General features: G+C 40.2%; 2 protein-coding genes across 2 annotated transcripts; one reads left to right on the forward strand and one right to left on the reverse strand.

The window, feature by feature from the left end:
- Positions 1-7071: 7071 nt before the first annotated feature.
- Positions 7072-8517, reverse strand: LOC110940638 (RING-H2 finger protein ATL43). Its single transcript, XM_022182189.2, has one exon. It carries the CDS (start codon positions 8444-8446, stop codon positions 7187-7189), a length of 1260 nt encoding a protein of 419 aa, XP_022037881.1. The 5' UTR covers positions 8447-8517; the 3' UTR covers positions 7072-7186.
- Positions 8518-11930: 3413 nt separating this feature from the next.
- Positions 11931-12755, forward strand: LOC110943189. Its single transcript, XM_022184944.1, has one exon. It carries the CDS (start codon positions 11931-11933, stop codon positions 12753-12755), a length of 825 nt encoding a protein of 274 aa, XP_022040636.1.
- The last annotated feature ends 530 nt before the right edge of the window (positions 12756-13285 follow it).

A 13285-nucleotide genomic window follows, 5' to 3' on the forward strand; every position in this document is an offset into this window, starting at 1 on the left:
CCTCCAACTTTTTGCGCTCATGGGGAGGGCAGAACTCTTCCATCATGACATCCTTCAACTCATCCCACGTCAAACCATAAGCTACATCATTTCCGTGTTTGTTTCTCTCGGCCGTCCAACAATCTAAAGTGCGGGACTGGAAGACGCCGATGGCGTTCAGAATGCAGAGATTATCAGGACAGCGACTCTGGCGCAGGGTGACCTCAATCGAATCAAACCATTGAAACAAGGCCGTAGGGCCATCTTCGCCGGTAAACTCTTTCGTACCGCAAGCTTTGAACTGCTTGAAGCTAAAAACAGGCTTTGGCAAATCAGTCTTGGACTCTTTAGAAGACTTGCTGGCATTCTCATGCAGGTCGCTAACGATTTGGGGAATGATTATCGCTATCTACTTAGCGACGAGAACAGCAAGGCGTTTGTCTTTCTGGTTTCGGCGGGCAGCGCGCGAGTGACGGGATCCAGATGACGACATTGTCTGCAACAGACATCGCCATAGGACTTAGACATAATATAATCGAATCTCACCTCACACTCACTTAATACTACTAAAGCTCAGGAACACAATCACATAACACATAAACATGTAGGCACATAAGCACGTAGGAGCACATAAGCACAGAAGCACAAGAGGCAGTAAGAATACAGAAACCTATCATTCAATGTTCGCGCGCGTTCAAGAATAGCGATTTGCGAGTACACAGCGAGTAGTATAACATGCGTTCATCCACAAGTAGCAGCGATTTGTTAACGTTTTGAGGTAGATGTGCAGTGCGAGTCGTGTGTGTCGATCAAAGCGAAAAGCGAATAATCTACCAAAAATCGAGACGCATAAACAGATAAAATCACATAAAACACATAAAATCCACATAAAAGCGACGAATATCAGAGTCGGCAGTTGCGAGCTCAGAATCGAAACACATAAAAATCGAGAATGGATTGTCTGCGGCTGATAGATGTCGACTACCCAAAGCGGTTCGACTATTCACAAGGACTTTTGGTACACACTTTAACTTTCGGGACTATGCTCTCGCCTCGAATTTGGGCGGTTGGCACGCATCCTTCCAGTTATAGGGTGACTTCAAGTCGTTGGAGTCCGTCGAGACTTTGGTGAGAGTTTTATAAAACCAACATAGAGATCGGAACAAGTCGTTAAGGTTCGGGTTATTACCCCTATCTTAACAACTTCGTTCCTGTTTTGATAAAATAGGCGTTAAAGTACAGATTTCACTCCTGATTCAACGCAAATTCTCCTGTTAATAAATAAAATTGCGGGTTGAACAAGCGATTTAGTCGAGAGTTTGCGGTTTCCACACCTAATCTCGACCTAATCACTCGTTCATTTGAAAGTAGCGTGCAGTGATAGTGTAGTGTAAGCGAGAATAGCGAGGAATAGCAAGTAAGCTCGTACATAACCCCTACAAGGCATGCACCAGTCGGACTATTGCTACTTAACTATAGACTAGGTCATTTCTAAGACATCGACCCGGACCAGGTCGATTCTTGCCTAATTCCCTATAGTTATGGCTCTGATACCAATCTGTCACACCCCAACCGATGGCGTAAACATCGGGGCTTGGCACTGAGCGAAACAGATTGTCCATGAGTATCCATAATAACTATTAATTACCAGATATTAAAACGTCATGTCCCATACCATACCACAACATATCCAAATAAAACAGTTATTACAAATAATTGTCTCAAAAACAAATATTGTCTCGACCAATCAGATTTAAGCATGACATAACTAGACCCCTAACTGGATTCCATGAAAAGCAAGCAAGCTTCCTAGCAAGTAGCATCCTAAACACCTGTCACATACGTTAAAATAGAGGTCAATACAAATAGTGTAAAAATGAGCATACAAGTTTAATAAATATAATAGAGTTCGAAATAGTTTACACATAACCAGCATGTGACATGTATAAAGTGAAGGCAAGTAGGTTATCGACAGAGAAATATGCACAGACGTGACTGCGAGTTGTAGAATGCGCAACACATATCCCCCCTGGGACACATGAAGTAAAGCCCTTAACAACCCCTGTCCACGACAAGTGCTGAGTCCCAACTATAGTACTATCGTTGCTAAGGTGTCAGGCAACAATCAATGTGTTAACATAACATACAAGCATTCATTGAGTAACACGTAGCATGCGATAACGGTTAGCGTATAAATAGTGTTTGTGTTGTGTGTCGATTGTGGTTTAGCAAAAGTAACGTATGTAACACCCAAAAGTGCGTAAAGTAAAAAGGGATTGAGTATACTCACAGATTGTCTTAACAAGTAAACACTATCTTGGATTGAAGGGAGCGCTGAGAGGTTAGCCTGAATAGTTAACAATAGCATAAATGATAAGCGGCGCGTAAAATGGTGCAAAGTGATAAGTGTCGGTTGGTAATCCGATCGAATGGCAATCCGATCGGATGGCCATTCGATTGGATTGACACCTCGTTTGCTGAGGATGTGTTTGTGTATGATGGTTTGCCTTTTGAAGTTTTCATTGTAGCATTTTGAAAACAGAGAAATATCTCTACCCTTCAGGTCGGTCGATCGAACGACGGTTCGATCGGGCGACGATCCGTTCGGCGAGGTAATTCTCAGAGAACAAGTTCACAGCAGTGTTGTCACTCGATCGTTTAGTCTACCGATCGGGTAGCAATCCGTTAGAACTAGTAAGGCATTGAACATGTTGAAAATTATTTAAGTGTTGGGGTCCCAAACATCACATGGTCGGATGGTAGTTCGATCGGATGGCAATCCGATCGGACGGTAATCCGTTCGACGTTCAGATCCTCAAAAGTTGAATAAAAAAGTTTAAGTGTGGAACCAAGGTGCAAGCCGATCGGATGGTTGTCCGATCGGATGGCAATCCGATCGGACGGCTATCCGTCTCAACGACCTGATCGTCTTGACACTTGGTTGTTTTTGAAAGTTTGTAGTTTTGATCGAGACGGGGTGATAACGCGCTAAACAACAGAATCTCGTCATGTCCCTAGTGACCCGATCGAACAGGAATCACCTAGATCTGACCCGTTCACTGGTTCGTGACGGTTGTTCATGTTTAACCCGAAATCAGTTGTCTCTTCGGTAGAATCCAGATCTTGAACCAACACATCACTAAGAAGGAGTAGAAGATCAAAACAAGCTCCGATTCTATCGGTTTTGAGTGCATTGAGTGTAAAAGAGTTGAAAGAAAGTTTGAAAACCGTCTTTCAATCCTTTTCACCATGAATATGTTCAGATCTATGCGATCTTTGTTTATTTATGTGGAAATCGTCCAGATCTAAGTTGTTCTTGGTGGATTGAAGCCAAACATGAAGTTCATAAGAACCCCATGATGACATCATCCTAGAACACCTCAAATCTAGTGATTTCACGGTGAAAAGTTAAGATTAGAAAGAGAAAAAGGTGAAGGAGTGTGTGTAGATCATAGAAGTACAAGATTTAGGTTGAAAACTTACAAGAATCGTGAGAAATCGAGAGAAAGAAGGGCTGAAGCGAGCTGGTCGAGCAGAGGGGCTGTCACATCAAGTGATGTGACATGTGAAGGTATTTATAGGGTCCCAAAAAGGAAGGGTTGGCCATCCGATCGAGTAGTCACTCAATCGAGTGGTTCCGACGATTTGAGTTTCGGCGTTTCGTTTCGTGCGTTGGGTTTTGCGTTGCGTTTAAGTGAGTTTCGAGTTTGCGATGCGATAGAATTATCCATTAATCCCAAATACTATACCTAACATACAATCATCCAAAGTAACTTGCATTTAGCGTTTGCGAATCGATTGCGGTAGAGTTGAGATTGCGTTTTGATTAATCACCACAACATAAACATAAATAATCATGCACAAATAACACATAAGTAGCACACACACACGTAAAACAATATCCAGAACGCATAATTCGGGTTGCGAATGCGATATGCGATAAATATCGATTAAACCTCGATCTTTAACAAGTACTCCACATAATACAACTAATGCAATAAAATAAATAGATTATCTACAAGTCAAAGAAGTCAAACGAGAGTTGAGCAAGGAGTGACAGATCGCAAATAGCAATCTTTTCTTCCTTTGACCTCAATCTTGACTTTGACTTTGACTTTCGAAAACACGGGGTGTTACATCAGGGGCATATCCACCACTTGGGTGTCAGAATCAAGTGGCCCTGCATTTTTTATATGTTACCTATATTACTGAAAATTAATAAATTAATCGGGTATTGAAGGCCCGGTCAAATATAGAGTTAAAAAGTGTTTCTTAGTACCCTTAACTAGATAGTTAGTGGTAAGAAGGGTGTTAAACCACAAAGAGTTTGTGGTCGCTGACAGGTTATAAAGTTTTCCTTATTATATCAAAGGTTGTTTGAAAGTGGGAATCAATGATGTGATTCCAATTGTTTTTGTGAAACAAGCTAACGATTTCAATTATGATCACAAATTATCAAATGATAATTAAAAGTAGTGTTGTAATATTTGAGAAAGAATCACATCGGGTTCGGATTAACAAGTATCTAGGGGTATCTTACATGAATGGTTTTATTATTTTATGATACCAATGCTTTTTTCAGTTTGTTAAATTATCTATCATACGCAATTGGTGCAAGAAAACCTTCACAATATGAAATGAACACGATTGTATGTTTTATCAATCAAGACAACAAACAAACCCTAGCACGAATCAAAACTCATAGTAGCAATCATCTCTCAATGTCAATGTTGCAAGAAAAACTTAACAATTTCAAGTTCAAAACAATACTAACAATTGATTCACATAATTTCAATCACAAGATTACACAATGTGAGTATTAAACCAAAACATATAAAATAAACGCTAGATGAGTAAAAAATGTTGTTTCTTGAAATTTCGCACTTGAAACTGTTGGTGGAGTCATCGATGCCACCTCGACGAGAAGATGCTTTGGTCGGTGCCCAAGATGAGCACCCTCGATGCTAATGACGTCAGCGACACCAGAAGTGGAGTCGTCGACGTAACTAATACTAATTTTTCTGTCTTGGTTCGTTTATGCATTCCTGATCTTCCTATCTTCATTCCAAAGCTCCGTTAAGCTTACAAAATATACCTTAAACCTGTCGAGACCTACAAAATACAAGCCATCTCAAAGTAGTGTATTCTAAAACTCAATTACACACAATTTTGTAAAAATAAACACGTTAAGCTCTGAAATTTTACCAACCCATCATTAATCCCCTGATTTTTCTGAACCTTGCAAACTGCATTGTTTTCAGAGTATTTTGTGTCAGTTACCCACATCAAAACTTAGAATAAGCCTGCATTAAATACCCAAAAATTGTTAATGCAACTATCCAATTGGTTAATACCTATCTATTTCAATTAGCTGCTTGAATCCTAAAGCCTAATTCCTCGTTATGCACGTTTGCCCCCTTGATTGTTTCAATCGGTGCAACCTCGATGCTCCCTACTCGGTTGCAACCTCGATGCTCCCTACTCGGTTGCAACCTCGACAACTTGTCACATCCTGACAGTTTTGTTATTTGATCGTGTACATATTCTTGTCAAGAAGGTATTGTTACATCATTGGTTTGTTTTCCATACTCCTAAATTGCGTCTCCCTAAAATTAGACAAAGTTTGGTGGGATAGTTTCATCTCTTTTACCTTCTTCGCATGTTTTTCTCATGTAATTGCTAGGCTTTTAGTTCAAATCGTAGGTTTTTTAAAGGGTTATTGGATTTTATCACCTAAACTATTGGCCACTGCCACCCCCAACTATCATTTTGACACCCGTCACCCCCAACTTAACACTTAGTATGTTTTGTTATCACGTCGTTAACTGATCACTAACTTTTGATTCTGTTACTATACTTTTGGGGGTGTCATAGGGATCTTAGGAAGGTTTTATGGATCTTAGGACACCCTCAAAAGTATTATAACAGGATCAAAAGTTAGTGATCAGTTAATGACATGGTGACAGAACACACTAAGTGTTAAGTTGGGGGTGGCGGACGTCAAAGTGATAGATGGGGTGGCAGCGGTCAATAGTCAATAGTTAGGGGTGATAAAATCCAATAACCCTTTTTTTTAAATTGGATTAAGCTACTGATTCCTGACTTGTGCTTAAGGGTTGTGATTGATGCATTCAAGTATGGCTGTTATTGTGCGTTGGTGTCCAACACGAATGATATATAGTTTATACCAAGGATGTTTCAATTCTTACATGTTAACGTTTCGGATTAAGTGAGCATGAATAGGCTTCCTATTGATGATATCTTACTTGAGAGAAGCAATTTATAAAATTAAGTAACCTCTAAATTTTTCTCATATGTAATTTGTCTTGAATTATTATTAGTTTATTCATTTGGATTTGCTAAATTATATACGGACTCTTATATTATAGGAATTGAGTTAATGCCTCACTTATAAGCATTGCAAAAAATGACTTAAATTAATATAGGAAAGTGTTGATTGTTGGCAAGTATGATTCAGTATGGATTAAGGGCCTACTCTATCAAAGTTGTATTTTGGAAAAATTGGTGAACAATGGTTGCATATTATGCTACCAAGTGCTCTTATATTAAGAGAACACAGATGCAAAGGAAGTGTTTAAATTGATGATACTACATGAATGTAAAACTGATCATGTGATATAGTGCCACAAATGTTACACGAAGTTGTCGGAATCACTTGGCAAGTGACACTATTATGAACGAAATTCCCCCTTGAATCTTATTCTTACATCATTTTCACTTGGCAAGTGACACTATTATGAACGCAATCCCCCCTGAATCTTATTTTTACATCATTTTCACTCTATTATATATCTATTATATGTAGAGAGAGATAGATGGGAGGGATGTGACAATATTAACACCCTATATATATCTAGTGTATTTTGCCGACATAACGTGTGGTCCCGGCACCCGTGTAAGGTCTTTTGTTATTTGATAGTTTACAATTGATCAGATTTGTTACCGGTGGTACTTGGTGCTTCTATTCCATTGCCCCCCAACCACACCGGCATCAAAAGGGAAAAAAGTAGCACAAACGAGTAAAAACATTTATCATATTTCACTATCCTAACATAATGTCCATCAACTCCCTTTTCACAAAATAAATATAAATCATATAACTATATAAAGAGTACGGATGAAATAAATTAAATGTTTTGTCCTAACAATAAATTCGAGGTGGGGGTAGTAAACCAAAAGTGTGTAACTATACATTGGAAGAAGAAGAATTACGTCCGGATCTAGGTTCGGATAACCGAGCCAACAACCTGGACACCACCCCAGCCTCCCCACTACTCCCAAACCTACTCAAACCTGTCATCTCCGACACACTTCTCGAATTTATTACACCTCTGCCACTCTGCCACCAACCATTATTCCCTTCATGCAAAACTGACGGTCTCGATCTTTTCAATCTACGGACGTCACTTAGTATCATTTCTGATCGCAGATACAACAGATCCGACGGCTGTACGTCGCTCCACCTCTCCGCCCCACTTGTCCCCACTACGATCCTATGCTCGAACCGCTTCTCATACCTCCTCCGCCGCTCCTCCTCCTCCGCTTCCGCCTCTGTGTCCGCCAACAACAACCCGTCTTTCCGGGTTCCCGACACCGTCTTAACGGACGGTGTCGCATCTTTCTTCTTTGTTTTCTTCGTTTTCTTTAGACAGTTGGAACTTTTATTGTTGTTCCAACTGTCTAAAGACCGCCTGCTGCTTACAGGCACTACTGACGTCGTCACCTGTGCAGTAGTAGTAGTAGTCTGCACGTGTACAGGTGACGAGGTCACTACAAAAACTTGTCTGTTACTTCCTTGTTCTCCGGCAGACGAATGTCTGCCGGAGACACGTCTGACAGGTAATTCTCTTTCATCTTGTACTTCTTGTGCCTCTACTTTTTTATCCAATTCACTTTGATTCTTATTTTCTTCAAGGATTAAAAAAATGTCCTCCGGGTCGACCCGGTAGCGACAAAGGGGGCATGTGGAATGAGCATCAAGCCATGTATCAACACACTCTACATGAAAAGCGTGTTTGCATTTAGGCAGCAATCGAAGCACTTCAGACTGGTTGAATACGGATAAGCAAACCGCACACTCTAGACCGTCTTTTTGTCCGGTTAATGACCCGAACCGGAGGACCGGGAGCGACTCGATTATAGTTCGGTCGATCCCGGAATTGTCCCGGTCAGAGAACCGGACCGCCGTCAGTTCTGACGGCGGGTACCGGTTGTTCGACCGGCGACAGTGTTTGGCGTAGAGTAGGAGAAGAAATGTGATGGAGAAGACGGTGGTTAGAGCTCCAATGATGATGGTCATGCTTGGTTTGAGTGCGTAGTTATGCGGTGCTGATCGCGGCGGAGAAGGAAGCGGTTGTGGGAATGGGGTGGAAGAGGTGGTGGTGGTGGAGACTAGAAGAATGATGAATGGTTGCCATTGGGATTTGAAAATGGGGTTGTAGCCCATACTTGTATTACTGTGTGTATACAGGGAAAATGAAGGTATATGAAGGGGGCAATGGAATGTTTAATGATATGTTGGGTTGGAAAAAAACAAAAGATAAGTTTTTTTTTTTTAGTTTATCATGGTGTTAATGGTTCGTGTTTGTAGAATGTGGATTTACTTTTTTTTTCTTCTTTTGTGTCCTATTGTGTAATTGTTTAGCATTGTTTATATGATTGTTATTGATGGCTTTAAATGGGTATGGTATGAATTTATGTTATTAATAGGAAATGATTATCAAATTATCAAAATTTGTTCTCATCGTATCTTGATGGGTCAAGTTAGTTATACATTAACCTTGTACAAAATGAAATAACTTAGTTATTCATTAAAACTTGTAAAGAATGAAATAAGTTGCTTCTTGTAAGGTTAAGAGTTTCAGGCTTGCGAAAACCAATTTAATGTAATTTAAGCCGTTAAAAAATAAAATAAGTTATAAAAATTATATGAATATGAACCGACGTTCTTAGTTGTTAGACATGTAGTTTGTTTATGAATGATATTTTCTATATTATATTCGAAACAGTGGTAAATCTTAATTGGGGTCTGAGTCTCATGTTTTTCTGTTTTAAAGTGTAAATTTTAACCAAAATTTATGAAAATTTTATATGTATTGAGTCAGCCACCACTTTTTTTCTTCTTTAAAACTTTTAGCCCGTCTATTTAAAAGTTCAATATCTGTTGTCACTGATTATAGAATATTAAGTCTTTCATTTTGGAGATTCTATAATACTGACTTTTTAACATCCATTTCGGGTATAATTTTTGTTACATGTATATGTCATCTAATATTGGTTTCTTTTATCTTAATCGTAATTTTACATAAGAAAATAAAAGGATAATTGTATAAAGAAAATGTAAGAAGCTAGCAACATGATCTATAGTGCAACTATAAACCATTAAGATTGATATAAATTTCTAATTGCATTAAGGTTATCGAACTTTATAATTTTAATTCTAGATGTACTAATATATAAGTTTATTGTGATGTATGAAACTGCAAACAAATTACATTTTACGTATCAGATAAAGATAATAGGAAACCAGTTGATCAAGCCATCTGTAGAACTGTCTACCCTTTCGTATTCTCCGGCGAATGCTCAGGTAAGATCACCTTCTCCGGCGACTGCTCAGGCACTGTATAACAGCATGTGATTGATCGAACGGATTCCCTCCCGCCGATCATAACGAGATTGTTAGCAGAGTTTTTGAGCCCGTTCGGAAAGGTTGTGTGTGGCTGGAAACTGCCGGAAGAGCTCGACGAGGAGGATCATATCGGAATAGTGGGCTGGGTTTCCTAGGTTATTTGCCTTGTAGATTACCTATCTCCCTATTCAGTTCTGACCTAACTCCATTCGCCTTCTGGGTTTTTTTCTTTTCGAAGATACAGTATGGATAAATGGCGGCGAAACACTAATGCACGGAGATTTGAAGAAAGACAAGAGGAACGTTGGCGGGTGGCGAAATATAAAGGAAAACGGCTTATCGATGAACATACGTACCACAACAGACCAATGAGGAAGGAAACGACGTTTTTCATTGGTAATCTACCGGACGACTGTTCTAGTTATTTACTGTGGAAAATTTTCGGTGGCTTCGGGTCAATGACGGATGCCTATGTTCCAAGGAAAAGAGACAAGAAAGGTAACACTTTTGGATTCATAAGATTTGAAGAAGTAAGAGATGTTCTACAGATGGCTGCTAATCTATGTACGGTAAGAATCGATCACAAAAAAATCTTTGTAAGGCCGGCTAAGTTTGTCAAGGAAGTGGATAAACAAAAGTTCAAACACCACCCGGCCAATCCGGTGCAGATGAATAGGCCTAAACAGGGAGTTGAAGATGGAAAAACAGGCAACATTAACTTGGGACCGACCCATGCAAATGACGGTAGGACGTATGCAGAGGTAATCACTGGTATCAAACATGCGACAGTGCCGGAGAAAACAGTAAACATATCAGTAGCAGAAAGTGAATCGTCAAAGAGATGGAGAAGCAATTCACTGGTTGCGGAAGTTAAAAACCCCTACGATCTTAAACGGATCCAGCAGTTACTTGTAGAAGATGGTTTGAAAGGCTTCATAATACGGTATGAGGGTGGGTTAAGGCTACTATTGACATTTGGTAACCAAACTGAGGCAATTGATTTCCTGGAACACAAAAAAGAAACTTGGGAAAAATGGTTCATTGACCTTCACGTCTGGGATGGACGGCACCTACCGTTTCAACGCCTGGCAAAATTATACATTCGAGGTGTTCCATTACAATTCTGGGGCCCTATAATTTTTGATCAGATAGGCGGGCTGATAGGCACGGTGGTATTGCCATCCACGGCTAACGACGACGACAGTGACCTATCTGTGAGCACAGTGGGGATCATCACGAACAATGTTGCTCGTGTTAATAGCAAGTTAACGATTGCATGGCATGGGCAACCTCATGAAATTCTGATTTCGGAAGACATTAGTTCAGGTTTTCCCTTCTCTCCGGTTATGTCCGATGATCAGAAAGATTTAGGAAATACGGTGGAATCTGTTCAGTCAGAATCGGCTAACAGTTCCCGGGAAGTTAGAGGGACTACCTCGAAGAGCGGCAACCTTGAAAAAAGTGCTAGTAACCTAGGGGTGGGAGACGAATTCACTACACCTAATCCAAAAGTGGCTCATGTAGATGTATCGACAACAAATGGGAGTACAGAAGTTGGAAAGGTGCAATCTGTTTTTGAAAATGTTGACAAAAGCAAATGTGGTGGCAGCAATGATGATGTTTCTCCTAAGGATTCTACTCAATATGGGACAAAGAATGGGGTGCCTACATTAAATCAAGTGTATAACGTGGACCAGGATCCTTATGCGACCCCACCTCCACCTCCAAAATCTAAGCCCAGCAATGATTTGGGTTTTTTGTCAAACATGGGCCTCACTGGATTATTTAATGAGGAAGAGGTGGTATGTGAATCAACAGGGATTGGGCCCAATATGTCTCCTAAACCTTATCCAATGGAAAACGAGGCAGCAAACATCTCTCCTGACCCATTTAATCTGCGACACCTAATTGAACAGGTGGCAATCTCAAAAAAACCAACTGACCTAAATCTTAATCTAAATCTTCCCCCCTCATCTACGATGAACAACTCCATACCTGCCTCTCCAACTGTATCTGTCAGATCGAAGAGTCGAAAGAACAAAGGGAAATTTCCATCTATGAAGATGAAAGACTCATTTTGGGTTCCGAAACATAGAAACAAACAGAGTAGCTGCGGCAACCAGGTTAGGGACGAACAAACAGCTGATTCTTCGGGGATGTCAAATGAAACGAACACAGTTGAAATTGATAAAGAAGTGGCGCTAACAGCTGCTGTGGGAAAAGAACTGGGTTTCATGGTTACGGGTCATGAAAAGGACCTGAGAAGCCATATTGAAGAAACAAGGGTGTCAAATGGTAATCAATGAATTACATGTCAGCCAACATCAGGGGGGCGGGTGACTCCAAAAAAGCGGAGCACATTAGGGTGCTGAAAAGAAAGAACGGGTTAGGATTCATATGCATTCAAGAAACTCAGATGGCAATTTCCACAAACGCTCAGGTCAGTGCTTTTTGGGATAATACTCCATTTGATTTTGACATGGTTGATTCTAGTGGTAAATCGGGTGGAATGTTGAATATTTGGGATCCGAGTTTATTCATAAAAAAGCAATCAGTCTCAAACAGATTTTTCCTTGCAACTTTTGGGGAATTAAAACATGGGGGGGAAAATATTACGGTAGTTAATGTTTATGCGCCACTAGATAAGAAAGCGAAAAAACAAGTATGGGATGATCTATTGGCTCTTATTAGCTCCGCGTCGGGCAGGGGGTCATGGATATTATTAGGAGATTTTAACTGTGTTCGTGAAGCATGTGAAAGACGGAACTCCAAATTCTGTGCTGAATCTGCCAATGATTTTAATTCTTTTATTAACAGTGCTGCCTTATCAGAATACGCTATGATAGGTTGTCGTTTCACTTATATGAAGGATGATGGGCAGAAATTCAGTAAAATAGACAGGGTTCTTGTTTGTCACTCGTTCCTTTCCAGGTGGCCTGCTGCTAAACTCATTGGTCTGCCCAGATATCGATCGGATCACAGACCGCTGATGCTCATCTGTTCAGACGTATCTTTTGGCAAACCACCTTTTAGATTCTTTAATTCGTGGTTAAAGGAGGATGGTCTTGAGAAAGTTGTTCACTCAGTGTACGTAAGTATACCTCCTTTTCACCCACCGGATAAATAGTTAGCGGCCAGGCTTAAAGCAATTAAGATGGCTATCAAACCATGGTGTGCGGAGGTTTCTAAGAAAAATAACAGCATGTTAAAAGAATTAATGAAGAAAGTGGAAGAGTTGGATATCAAGGCGGAAACAACGGCACTAACAGATGTAGAGGTTAAAGAGCGAGATGTTTGGCTAAAAACCATCAATGAAATCGATGAAAGCAGGTTGGAGGATCTCAAACAAAGGGCGAAAATAAAATGGGTGGTAGACGGGGACGAGAACTCCTCCTTCTTTCACGGCGTAATCAAGGGACATCAAAAAAACAATCGTATAAATGGGTTGATCTTCAACGATGTTTGGATATCGCAACCGGATGAATTGAAAATGAACATAAAAGATTACTTCCAGTCAATATTTTTGGAAAAGTCTCACGATAGGCCGCCCTTCATCAACAATGGTTTCAAGGTACTATCCCCTTCACAATCGGCTACGCTTGTTAAAAGATTCACAAAGGAGGACATAAAGGAGGCGGTTTGGAATTGTGGGAATGA

The sequence above is a fragment of the Helianthus annuus genome, chromosome 5 (assembly GCF_002127325.2).
Source record: "Helianthus annuus cultivar XRQ/B chromosome 5, HanXRQr2.0-SUNRISE, whole genome shotgun sequence".
NCBI lineage: Eukaryota > Viridiplantae > Streptophyta > Magnoliopsida > Asterales > Asteraceae > Helianthus > Helianthus annuus.

Coding starts and splice junctions, on each gene's coding strand:
- LOC110940638 (XM_022182189.2), bottom strand. CDS start 8,446: ATGGGCTACAACCCCATTTTCAAATCCCAATGGCAACCATTCATCATT.
- LOC110943189 (XM_022184944.1), top strand. CDS start 11,931: ATGAATTACATGTCAGCCAACATCAGGGGGGCGGGTGACTCCAAAAAA.